This window comes from Oryzias latipes, chromosome 1 (genome assembly GCF_053564925.1).
Source record: "Oryzias latipes strain Hd-rR chromosome 1, Olatipes_Hd-rR_3.1".
Lineage (NCBI taxonomy): Eukaryota > Metazoa > Chordata > Actinopteri > Beloniformes > Adrianichthyidae > Oryzias > Oryzias latipes.
Window position 1 is genome coordinate 1,154,941 of NC_136237.1, and position 12,992 is coordinate 1,167,932.

General features: G+C 49.7%; 1 protein-coding gene across 1 annotated transcript in view; it reads right to left on the bottom strand.

Moving 5' to 3' along the window:
- Positions 1–1,126: 1,126 nt before the first annotated feature.
- Positions 1,127–12,992, bottom strand: part of smc3 (structural maintenance of chromosomes 3) — a 32,143-nt gene continuing 20,277 nt past the window's right edge. The window contains exons 23-29 of the mRNA XM_004066330.5: positions 11,262–11,370; positions 10,558–10,805; positions 9,661–9,873; positions 9,239–9,427; positions 3,714–3,891; positions 3,303–3,409; positions 1,127–1,714 (exon numbers count right to left, since the gene is read on the bottom strand). Coding sequence (XP_004066378.1) covers positions 1,643–1,714; positions 3,303–3,409; positions 3,714–3,891; positions 9,239–9,427; positions 9,661–9,873; positions 10,558–10,805; positions 11,262–11,370 — 1,116 coding nt within the window. The 3' untranslated portion in view covers positions 1,127–1,642. The remainder of the gene's footprint in view (positions 1,715–3,302; positions 3,410–3,713; positions 3,892–9,238; positions 9,428–9,660; positions 9,874–10,557; positions 10,806–11,261; positions 11,371–12,992) is intronic.

Sequence of the window (12,992 nt, forward strand, 5' to 3'; positions counted from 1 at the left end):
CCTCCAGGTCTGTAGACCAAAACCACAATCAGAGACCTGTCCCCCACTTGAAGGCGGAGGGACGTGACCCTCTCATCCACCTGGACGAGTTTCAGTAAACCAGGTTATGATGTTCAAGAAAAAGTCCAAACTACATCAACTTCAGCATTTTGAGATTTCTTTGGCCACTAGATGTCGCTGTGGTTTCAAGTCTTCCACCAGAGCAAATCTTTTTTTATAGTTCCATATCAGCCTTCAGACGGGGAACATCCAGCCTCTAGAGCCAGGAACTTTGGTGTCTCATCCGGACTATGGAGGGGACCACTGATGGTCTCCTGGATAAAAGTCTGAAGTCGTCTCCATACCCGACCCAACAGAACCCATTTAAGGACCTGTGGGAACCGGTGCAGCTGCTTCGACTCTAGTAGACGATTAGTTGGTGAAAAGCAGTTTAAACCGGTTTTGGGCTTTTTCTCCACTGAAGTTCTGAACAAACGTCCACTTCAACTCCAAGTCCTCCTTTGCACATCTGATGAGTCCATCAAGGGTTTCCAGGTTCAGGGTGACGGTTGTTTTAGGAAGGAGAATCTTGTAGAATCAGTTGCCATGGTGACACACGGAGCTTTGGTGGCTGAAACAATTGTTTAATTTTGACGCCTTCCTTCCATGGTCAGTGTGTCCGAACAGAATCGGTTGGATCACCTGGAAGGAGCCGAGTGGAGCTTCAGGTCTGTACCAGTTTGGATGGAGGTTCTGGACCACAGCGGGACAGGAAGAACTCTGGTTCTGGAGGAACTCTGGTTCTGGACCACAGAGGGAGAAGTGGGAAACAAACGTGGGTTTTGCTCAAAGTTGAGAGTGAAAGGAAGCCAACATGGAAGCAGCTCCTCCTGTTTTCCCTTTGGACCGCTCCCTGATGCGGTTTTCAGAACCGGAGCGCCCCCCTTCAGCAGACGGGCCCGGCCCCGATCCCAGCAGAGCTGTTTGGATCTCTTTCTGCCAAACTGGGACCCTCCACGGCAGAAAAAGGTGACAGGGACAGCTGCTGAGGGCAAACGCGGGACTCTCAGCTCCTACAGTGTAAAAGCCTGGAGGACAACAGCACCACCTAGTGGAGCTTCTTCAGACAGATGACAGTGGAAGCCGGTTTATTTCAAAGCTTTTATTCTTTTTTTCTAAATACATAAAAACATTTGGAATAGAAGAACAAAAAATGGTTTTGATCCCAAACACTTTTCGGAACAGAAATGACCTCCTGACCTCAGAGGAGTGACGGCTGAAAACTAAACAGAGGCCTTCAAAATAAAGTAACACTCTACTGCAACAGCAACCACAAAGGCAGAGCGCGTCTGCAGTGCGACGGCGTCCAAACGGACGGCGTCCGGTCTTCAGTGAAGCCTCTGGAGGCCCCCTTCAGAACCGAACCGGTCTGAAGGGTTCGGTTCTGAGCCATCAGCTGCTGACAGCAAAGACCTGCGGCAGAGCTTTGGAGCAGCAGCTCCAGCTGCTGCACCAGAATGAACACGTGAAACCCAGAAGAAGCCGTCGGGACTAAACCACTGGTTCTGAACAGGAAGTCAGGTGACGGGTGGGAAGTGTGTCCCGTTGCTGCCGTTGGTCCTTGAAGGCAGCAGCGGGCGGAGACGCGCTGGAAGACGGAGCTTTAGCCGTGGGTGGTGTCGTCTTCCACGAAGTCTTTGGCCTGCTCCGCCGTGATCACGTCGATGTGACTCACCTGGACACACAGACGCAGCGTCAAACCCAACCTCAGCAGGGCTTTCTGACCCCGCCCCCAGGAAGGCTACACCTTCAGGCACAGGTCGCCTCCAGCTGATGATCTTTACAAAAACGCTGTTTTCATCTCCAGCACAGAAAACTGAACTTTTGATGAACCTGCAACAACCAGAGATTGACAGCCGTCCCTGTCCTCCTGTGTCCTCTGCTGTTTCACCGTCCAGACCCTCTTCATGGATCCACTAACAGCCTTTTAGGGGCCGATATCAGACAATCATCAGCTTTTTCAGCTTTGGAGTGTTTTATAATGTTCATTGTGAGTCACTGGCAAGAAATGATCAAGAAAACCCAAATGTCACTTCTGCGTTGGTGCTATACATTATGTAATGTATGTTTTAAACAACACCGTCAATAGAAATGAGCAGATCATCAGGTGTTGAAAAAAGGGGCGGGATCACAGTGTTTCTCTTCAACCTCTTCAAGCTAACTGTCTTTTTTCATTTTTCTGTTTTAAACTCTTGTGTTTATTTTCATTTCTGTTTGAAATAATGACACTGAATTAAATTGTTGTTGAAATTGAATTCCTCACAAAAACAAACAAACCCAAAGCGATATTCTCCATTAACGCATTTCTGAGTATTCTTCTCCTGGGCCCTCACGTTGTGACATCACAAAGGGAGGAACCGCCCCTTCCAGGAAGAGCCTGTGCTGCCAGCTCCGCCCCCAGGCTAAGAGACACGCCCACTTTATCCGCGGAGCTAGCGGTGATCGGCTGAACGCTTCCATTTTCTAAGAACAACATGAACATTTAACTTTGTAAAAGTTCAGACGTTTGTTTTTGTGGGAGAAACGCAGACACGCTGCTGAGGCCGACTATGATGATGATGTCATGAAATGGGCGACACCCACAAGAAGAGAAAGGCGGAGCCTCAGAGATCGAGTCGTCGTACTACCTGGTAGGAAAATGAGGTAAAAATAACTTCGTTTTTATTTTAAAAATGCTTCTTTAGGTAACATTTGATCCTTTACATGGATGTAGTTTCCTCTGAAAGCTAAAGAAAAGCAGGATCCAGATCCTTCAATCTAATCCTTATACGATTAATATAAAGTACTAGGGTTTGTTTTTGGCTGTTTTGAAACAGTTTATAACTTTTGACAGACTTCCTTCCTTTCAGAATAAAAGGCACCCAGTGCCACACAGAATAATCAAGACAGGAAGTCAATAAAAAAACGGTTTATTTTACTGTTTGTGACGCCTCTAAATAAAGTTAAACCAGAGCTAATGAAGTCACTCTTACTCTATTTTTTTAATCATAATTTGCACTTAAAATACTTCAATCTATTCCAAAATAGAAATTCCAATTTATAATCCAGTTCATCTTAAGTATGAAATCTGGTTGCTGAGCTCAAAGCCATGTTCTGTGAAATACAGCGCTCAGAAATCTGTCCGTGTTCAGAGTTACTTTGGTAAACTGTGAAGCTGCTTCCTGGATTGCTGGAGCATTGTGGGTACTGTAGTCAGGAGCCTGGAGTGATGCTACAGCCAGAACGGTTCTTCTGACCAATAGAATGACGGAGGACAGGCTCACCTTGTTCCTGAACTTGACTCCGTAGAACTTGTCGGCGGACTCCAGCAGCTCGGGCCTGAAGGTGGTGGTGATGAACTGAGCGTGACCTGCCAGCTCCACGATCATGTCTGCCGTGGACAGAATCACAGAAGCTCCATGAGGACAGAAGGACCCCAGACAGGCCTGTTTATGACTCTCAAACCAAATAGAAACTTTCCTCTTCTTACATAAAAATGTTTTGTATCACAAGGAACTACAACTAAATAAAAGTACCTGGACTTCTGATGTACATCCACCTATGAAAGATAAAAGCTCCTGAACATTCATAAGCCCCGCCTTCTGCTGATCGGGACACTCCCAAAATCTAAACTTGCTTCTTTTTTTTTAACTTAAACTTCAAACCAAACTCATCTGTAATTCTCCTTTTTTTACCTGAGACGGCTTTTCTGTGCTGAGCGTCCAGTGCCTGGTCGATTTCATCAAACAGGTAGAAAGGGGCGGGGTCACACTTCTGGATGGCAAAGATGAGGGCCAAAGCCACCAGAGACTTCTGTCCCCCCGACAGCTGCTGCATCTCCCTCATCTCGCCCTGCTTCCCCGTGAATGACACCTGCACAGCAAACGCAGCGGCGTTAGATTTAGACAGGCTAGAACGCAGCGGTGTTAGACCTAGACAGGCTAGAAACCAGCAGTGTTAGATCTAGACAGGCTAGAACGCAGCGGCGTTAGATCTAGACAGGCTAGAACACATCAGTGTTAGATCTAGACAGGCTAGAACGCAGCAGTGTTAGATCTAGACAGGCTAGAACGCAGCAGTGTTAGATCTAGACAGGCTAGAACGCAGCAGTGTTAGACCTAGACAGGCTAAAACGCAGCAGTGTTAGATCTAGACAGGCTAGAATGCAGCGGCGTTAGATCTAGACAGGCTAGAACGCAGCAGTGTTAGACCTAGACAGGCTAGAACGCAGCAGTGTTAGATCTAGACAGGCTAGAATGCAGCGGCGTTAGATCTAGACAGGCTAGAACGCAGCAGTGTTAGATCTAGACAGGCTAGAATGCAGCGGCGTTAGATCTAGACAGGCTAGAACGCAGCGGTGTTAGACCTAGGCAGGCTAGAACGCAGCAGTGTTAGACCTAGACAGGCTAGAACGCAGCGGTGTTAGATCTAGACAGGCTAGAACGCAGCAGTGTTAGACCTAGACAGGCTGGAACGCAGCAGTGTTAGACATAGACAGGCTAGAATGCAGCGGCGTTAGATCTAGACAGGCTAGAACGCAGCAGTGTTAGACCTAGACAGGCTAGAACGCAGCAGTGTTAGACCTAGACAGGCTAGAACGCAGCGGCGTTAGATCTAGACAGGCTAGAACGCAGCAGTGTAAGACCTAGACAGGCTGGAAAGCAGCGGTGATAGACCTAGACAGGCTAGAACGCAGCAGTGTTAGATCTAGACAGGCTAGAACGCAGCAGTGTTAGACCTAGACAGGCTGGAACGCAGCAGTGTTAGACCTAGACAGGCTAGAACGCAGCAGTGTTAGACCTAGACAGGCTAGAACGCAGCAGTGTTAGACCTAGACAGGCTATAGCAGTAGCTTTAGACCTAAAAAGGCTAGAACGCAGCAGTGTTAGATCAAGACAGGCTAGAACGCAGCAGTGTTAGACCTAGACAGGCTAGAACGCAGCAGTGTTAGACCTAGACAGGCTAGAACGCAGCGGCGTTAGATCTAGACAGGCTAGAACGCAGCAGTGTTAGACCTAGACACGCTGGAACGCAGCAGTGTTAGACCTAGACAGGCTAGAACGCAGCAGTGTTAGACCTAGACAGGCTAGAACGCAGCAGTGTTAGACCTAGACAGGCTAGAACGCAGCAGTGTTATATCTAGAAAGGCTAGAACGCAGCAGTGTTAGATCTAGACAGGCTAGAACGCAGCAGTGTTAGACCTAGACAGGCTAGAACGCAGCAGTGTTAGACCTAGACAGGCTAGAACGCAGCAGTGTTAGACCTAGACAGGCTGGAACGCAGCAGTGTTAGACCTAGACAGGCTAGAACGCAGCAGTGTTAGACCTAAACAGGCTAGAACGCAGCAGTGTTAGACCTAGACACGCTGGAACGCAGCAGTGTTAGACCTAGACAGGCTGGAACGCAGCAGTGTTAGACCTAGACAGGCTGGAACGCAGCAGTGTTAGATCTAGACAGGCTGGAACGCAGCAGTGTTAGACCTAGACAGGCTGGAACGCAGCAGTGTTAGACCTAGACAGGCTAGAACGCAGCAGTGTTAGATCTAGACAGGCTAGAACGCAGCAGTGTTAGATCTAGACAGGCTAGAACGCAGCAGTGTTAGACCTAGACAGGCCAAAACGCAGCAGTGTTAGATCTAGACAGGCTAGAACGCAGCAGTGTTAGACCTAGACAGGCTGGAACGCAGCAGTGTTAGACATAGACAGGCTAGAATGCAGCGGCGTTAGATCTAGACAGGCTAGAACGCAGCAGTGTTAGACCTAGACAGGCTAGAACGCAGCAGTGTTAGACCTAGACAGGCTAGAACGCAGCGGCGTTAGATCTAGACAGGCTAGAACGCAGCAGTGTAAGACCTAGACAGGCTGGAAAGCAGCGGTGATAGACCTAGACAGGCTAGAACGCAGCAGTGTTAGATCTAGACAGGCTAGAACGCAGCAGTGTTAGACCTAGACAGGCTGGAACGCAGCAGTGTTAGACCTAGACAGGCTAGAACGCAGCAGTGTTAGACCTAGACAGGCTAGAACGCAGCAGTGTTAGACCTAGACAGGCTATAGCAGTAGCTTTAGACCTAAAAAGGCTAGAACGCAGCAGTGTTAGATCAAGACAGGCTAGAACGCAGCAGTGTTAGACCTAGACAGGCTAGAACGCAGCAGTGTTAGACCTAGACAGGCTAGAACGCAGCGGCGTTAGATCTAGACAGGCTAGAACGCAGCAGTGTTAGACCTAGACACGCTGGAACGCAGCAGTGTTAGACCTAGACAGGCTAGAACGCAGCAGTGTTAGACCTAGACAGGCTAGAACGCAGCAGTGTTAGACCTAGACAGGCTAGAACGCAGCAGTGTTATATCTAGAAAGGCTAGAACGCAGCAGTGTTAGATCTAGACAGGCTAGAACGCAGCAGTGTTAGACCTAGACAGGCTAGAACGCAGCAGTGTTAGATCTAGACAGGCTAGAACGCAGCAGTGTTAGACCTAGACAGGCTGGAACGCAGCAGTGTTAGACCTAGACAGGCTAGAACGCAGCAGTGTTAGACCTAAACAGGCTAGAACGCAGCAGTGTTAGACCTAGACACGCTGGAACGCAGCAGTGTTAGACCTAGACAGGCTGGAACGCAGCAGTGTTAGACCTAGACAGGCTGGAACGCAGCAGTGTTAGATCTAGACAGGCTGGAACGCAGCAGTGTTAGACCTAGACAGGCTGGAACGCAGCAGTGTTAGACCTAGACAGGCTAGAACGCAGCAGTGTTAGATCTAGACAGGCTAGAACGCAGCAGTGTTAGATCTAGACAGGCTAGAACGCAGCAGTGTTAGACCTAGACAGGCCAAAACGCAGCAGTGTTAGATCTAGACAGGCTAGAATGCAGCGGCGTTAGATCTAGACAGGCTAGAACGCAGCAGTGTTAGACCTAGACAGGCTAGAATGCAGCAGTGTTAGATCTAGACAGGCTAGAATGCAGCGGCGTTAGATCTAGACAGGCTAGAACGCAGCAGTGTTAGATCTAGACAGGCTAGAATGCAGCGGCGTTAGATCTAGACAGGCTAGAACGCAGCGGTGTTAGACCTAGGCAGGCTAGAACGCAGCAGTGTTAGACCTAGACAGGCTAGAACGCAGCGGTGTTAGATCTAGACAGGCTAGAACGCAGCGGTGTTAGACCTAGACAGGCTGGAACGCAGCAGTGTTAGACATAGACAGGCTAGAATGCAGCGGCGTTAGATCTAGACAGGCTACACCGCAGCAGTGTTAGACCTAGACAGGCTAGAACGCAGCAGTGTTAGACCTAGACAGGCTGGAACGCAGCAGTGTTAGACCTAGACAGGCTAGAACGCAGCAGTGTTAGACCTAGACAGGCTAGAACGCAGCAGTGTTAGACCTAGACAGGCTATAGCAGTAGCTTTAGACCTAAAAAGGCTAGAACGCAGCAGTGTTAGATCAAGACAGGCTAGAACGCAGCAGTGTTAGACCTAGACAGGCTAGAACGCAGCAGTGTTAGACCTAGACAGGCTAGAACGCAGCGGCGTTAGATCTAGACAGGCTAGAACGCAGCAGTGTTAGACCTAGACAGGCTGGAACGCAGCGGTGTTAGACCTAGACAGGCTAGAACGCAGCAGTGTTAGACCTAGACAGGCTAGAACGCAGCAGTGTTAGACCTAGACAGGCTAGAACGCAGCAGTGTTAGATCTAAAAAGGCTAGAACGCAGCAGTGTTAGATCTAGACAGGCTAGAACGCAGCAGTGTTAGACCTAGACAGGCTAAAACGCAGCAGTGTTAGATCTAGACAGGCTAGAACGCAGCAGTGTTAGACCTAGACAGGCTGGAACGCAGCAGTGTTAGACCTAGACAGGCTAGAACGCAGCAGTGTTAGACCTAAACAGGCTAGAACGCAGCAGTGTTAGACCTAGACACGCTGGAACGCAGCAGTGTTAGACCTAGACAGGCTGGAACGCAGCAGTGTTAGACCTAGACAGGCTGGAACGCAGCAGTGTTAGATCTAGACAGGCTGGAACGCAGCAGTGTTAGACCTAGACAGGCTGGAACGCAGCAGTGTTAGACCTAGACAGGCTACAACACAGCGGTGTTAGACCTAGACAGGCTAGAACGCAGCGGTGTTAGATCTAGACAGGCTAGAACGCAGCAGTGTTGGACCTAGACAGGCTAGAACGCAGTAGCTTTAGACTTAGACAGGCTAGAACGCAGCAGTGTTAGACCTAGACATTCTAGAACGCAGCAGTGTTAGATCTAGACAGGCTAGAACGCAGTAGCTTTAGACCTAGGCAGGCTAGAACGCAGTAGCTTTAGATCTAGACAGGCTACACCGCAGCGGCGTTAGACCTAGACAGGCTAGAACGCAGTAGCTTTAGACCTAGGCAGGCTAGAACGCAGCAGTGTTAGATCTAGACAGGCTACAACACAGCGGCGTTAGACCTAGACAGGCTAGAACGCAGTAACTTTAGACCTAGGCAGGCTAAAACGCAGCAGTGTTAGATCTAGACAGGCTAGAATGCAGCAGCGTTAGACCTAGACAGGCTAGAACGCAGCAGTGTTAGACCTAGACATTCTAGAACGCAGCGGTGTTAGATCTAGACAGGCTAGAACGCAGCAGTGTTAGACCTAGACATTCTAGAACGCAGCGGTGTTAGATCTAGACAGGCTAGAACGCAGCAGTGTTAGATTTAGACAGGCTAGAACGCAGCAGTGTTAGACCTAGACATTCTAGAACGCAGCGGTGTTAGATCTAGACAGGCTAGAACGCAGCAGTGTTAGATTTAGACAGGCTAGAACGCAGCAGTGTTAGATCTAGACAGGCTAAAACGCAGCAATGTTAGATCTAGACAGGCTAGAACGCAGCAGTGTTAGATCTAGACAGGCTAGAACGCTGCAGTGTTAGATCTAGACAGGCTAGAACGCAGCAGTGTTAGATCTAGACAGGCTAGAACGCAGCAGTGTTAGATCTAGACAGGCTAGAACGCAGTAGTGTAAGATCTAGACAGGCTAGAACGCAGCGGGGTTAGACCTAGGCAGGCTAGAACGCAGCGGCGTTAGATTTAGACAGGCTAGAACGCAGCTGCATTTTATTTGAGCAAAGAAAAAACCTTTATTCATCGTTTTCCCCAACAACAAAAACCTGTCTTTTTTAAGGCCAGATGATATTTGTTGGGGGAGTCTGGATGTTGGGAAACCTTTACTAGCCGTGTCGTTCTCAGTGAAACCCAAAACTCCTTACTCGAATGCCGACTCCGGTGAACTGGTCCACAGAGGGGACGCTGCTCTGTGAGCCGGAGCCCCTCTCGCTGTCTGCGCCTCCCTCTTCATCCTGGGACTGGCTGCCTTCAGCATCGCCCTTCTTCATCACCAGTGTGGCCTTCCCACCAGGAACCAGCTTCTGGAAAACCTCACTGAAGTTCTTGGACACCTGAGAGGAACCCAGATTGTCAGAATTTGAACACATTCCTGCAGAATGACCTTCTGAGCAGCGGCTGAACTTTCTAAAGCCAGACAAATGCAGGAGAGTTATTCTGAAGAACACTGTAATCCAGTAAAGACGCTGAACACTTGAAGATCTCCAAAGTCTTCCAGCCTTTCGGCCTGAAGACTGGGAGGATCACAGTGACTGCATCTTCCAGGTGCGTCTGAGGTGAACTGTACCTGTTTGAAGGTGAGCTGGATGGCCTCATACTTGCGCAGCTCCAGGACGTTCATGAGCTCCATGATGGACTTGTAGCCACGGTCGAGCTCATCCTGCCGCTTGATGAGCTTCTCTTTCTGTTCGGAGAAGTTGACGAACTGATCCAGAGCTTTCTTGTTGACGTGGCTGTACTTCTTCAGCTCCGTGTTGCACTGCTCCAGTTTTCGGAAGAGCTGTTGGAACGGGAAACATCAACAGCTACACCTCCACAATCCAACGCAATCACACACAGAAACGCTAATCAGTTCAGCAGCGGGGGGTTCAAATGCTGGATTATATTAAAAGCAGATTCCTTTTAACGTCTGCTACTGTTACCCAGAGGTTTACACGGAGAAGCTCCTTTCATTCCTGGTTTGTTGATGATGAACACTTTCATTTCTGCTCCGCCCTCTTGTCTAAATCAGACTAACCGTCCTGCGTCAGATGGAGTGTTTATGGGAAAGTGTGAAGCTATTTTCAGCTTCATCAAGAGGAGAAGCTCTCTCCCTCTGTCCGTGCACGCACACACACACACACACACGCACACATGAATGAATCAGACGGTTATGAAAGATGCAGCCAGGTCCACTCATCTTTGTCTTTGCTCCTGAGGCAGCTGGCTGCAGCTGAAGTGTATTTGTGAGTCACTGCTGAGTGGGTGGGCTGTCGAGGTCCTGCACTTGATCCTCTGATGCACTAAAAGACTTTTTTATGTATATTTTGGGCATTTGCTCCTCAGTGGATGGAAATGCAAAAGCTCCTGGAGCTTCATGACCGTGGAATACTAGCTTTGGCTAATGTTTGACTCCGCCCACGCCGCCGCCTGCTTTCATCACTCAAACATGAGCGGGCCAGTTGCCGCGCGTCCGTCTTCATACCTGTTTGAGAGTGAGGGTCTGGTACTTCTCAAAGGCCTCCTGAGGCAGCGAGCCCAGCTCTCTGATCTTCTTCATGCACTCCTCCTTCTTCTTCAGCAGCATGCCCTGCCGGTTGGTCATCTTCTCCAGCTCCTTGGTGTCATGGTTGATGGCGTCGTTCTGCTCCTTCTCAATGTTCTTCCAGCGCTCCATGCTCTTGATGTGATCCTTGATCTCTCCTTCCGTCTTGTCAATCAGAGAGTCCAGATCTGGAAAAGGTTGAGGACAAGTCCAACTCAACAGGGACCCAGTTTCAGGTGTCACATAAAAACAGATGAGAAAGACCTAATTATGAACAGCGTCATGCTGCCAGTGTCTTTCATTTGTTAGGGTCAACCATGACAGATGATTCCCTGCAAGTGGGTTCTATTCAGAGACCAGTTTCTGACATCTGCACTCAAACAACTTTTCTGGAACCGTCCGTCCAACTTTATCTGGACCGCATTTTTTCTCCATCTGCAGCTGGAACCAAACCAGTGGGACAGAGTCCCAACCCCAGCATGACGCTCTTCTTCCATCAAAGCCAGGGTCAGCGGTTTGAGGGTCAGCTCCCTCAAAGATGTGGGATGTAACCGGTAAGTTTGTCAAGCTCATCTGTTTTAAGTGACAAATAATTACACAACTATGGAAAGGTCTGGAGATGGCCTCCATCCTTCCGTACGTACCTTCTGACCGCGACAGAGTTTCTTTGACGCGTTTGTTGATGCCGTCCAGCTCAGACGTGGTGGCCGTGAGCACCGTTCCTCCCTCCGTCTCCCGCAGCTCATTCAGCTCCTGAGAGGAAATGTCAAAACGCAAAAGTCAGAACAAAACAGTTCTATTCACAGACAATACAGTCATTTTTCCTGTATTGCTGTGTAGTTGGACCATAAGGCGCAGTATGAACAAACAAAAAAGAATGTTCTTTTTTAATAGATGAGGAGCATCAGATTACTGGGAGCACTAAGCTAAACAAAACTACCCAAAATGCCTACGGGGGCCAAGAGGACAGAGACTGTTCAAATGGTTAAAGTTTTTTTTAGAGAACTGTGTTGTTAATCATGTATCTCATGGGGGATCTCACTATGAGGACACGCCCCCCTCCGCTGCCCCCAGAGGCTTGTTTTCCACATGATGCATGTCCTGACCGGCAGACAGAAGGTGACGTCTCTCTGGAAGGAGGGACTTCCTTCTAGCATTATAGTCCTCCTCAGTCTGCCTCTCTGTTGAAGCGTGGCAAAGTTGCTGCTCGACGCCTGTCCAAAAGGGTGTTGACACCCCATGTGGGAGGAGCTACGACCAAATGTTTTTAGCCTGATCGCTTCATGGAGCAGCGTCTGCGTTTATCTCACGGAAGACGTTTAAAGATCAGATTTATTTATCTAAGAAAGTTCTACAAAAGCAGCGTTATTCACGTCTCCATGTCTGGGTCCTTCAGAGGACTTGCTTGTGCACCGGTGTGCGATCCCTGAATGCAGCTGTAGCTCTACTGAGCTCTGTAGAGGGGTCAGTCGGGTGTCCAGCCAGTGCCCGGTCGTACATCTCTTTTTCTTGGAGCTCCCAGTGCTCAACGTGGACGGCTGGCTGGCTTCCTGGTGTCACCTGGGTGGCAAACGGCATCTTGACCCATACGCCTTTTAGCTCTGTGGATTAGCAGCGCCCGCGGTCGTCTGGTTGGGGCTGACGCTTTGGGATGCGATAAGCCAGTCCAGCCACAGCTGAAAGAGGGCCTTCGCCTTCTCTTCTTTTCCTAACACGTTTCTGCATCGTGACCACTGTGATCCAAATAAACCTTTGGGTCCACGGGAACGTCGAGGAGGTGAGTCTTCTCCATCTGAGACAGACTCGATAGGTTCAGCCATCTCGCTCTCTCCTGGGTCCCCATGAGGGCCAGGGGCCGACCGGCAGCCTGGACAGCAGACGTGTGTGGGCGCAGGCCGAGGTCCGTCACCACGTACAGTTTGTCCCTCAGTTCAAAGGTCAGAAAGGCTGACATCTGCTCCTGTATTTCCGGCTGCTGCGTGAGGAGCAGAAATGATCCGTTCAGGCCTTTCACCGATGTGGCTACCGCCTTGCAGCCTTTTTGGTCAGCCGAGACTGAAACCCATCTGCTTTGGAAGGCAAGGCGGGGCTCGAGGAGGTTGTGGTGGGCCTCTGTGTCGGGTGAAGGTGAGACACCAGCAGAGGTTCCAGTGGAGGGATGTGGTCAAAACCATCCTCTTGAACGCCCGGGGGGGTGAGGTTCTAGGTGGAAAGTGGGTCGCCTCCTGCAGGCTCTCGAGGAAACACCAGAAGATCAGGCTTTCTGGAGGCGTTTCCATCGTAGCGAGACATGGAGGTCTCGTGGGGGCTTTGAGCCACTTGACACCCAGCTTTACATCTGCTTTTCTGCAGGCATCGTGCAGGTCCACCGCATA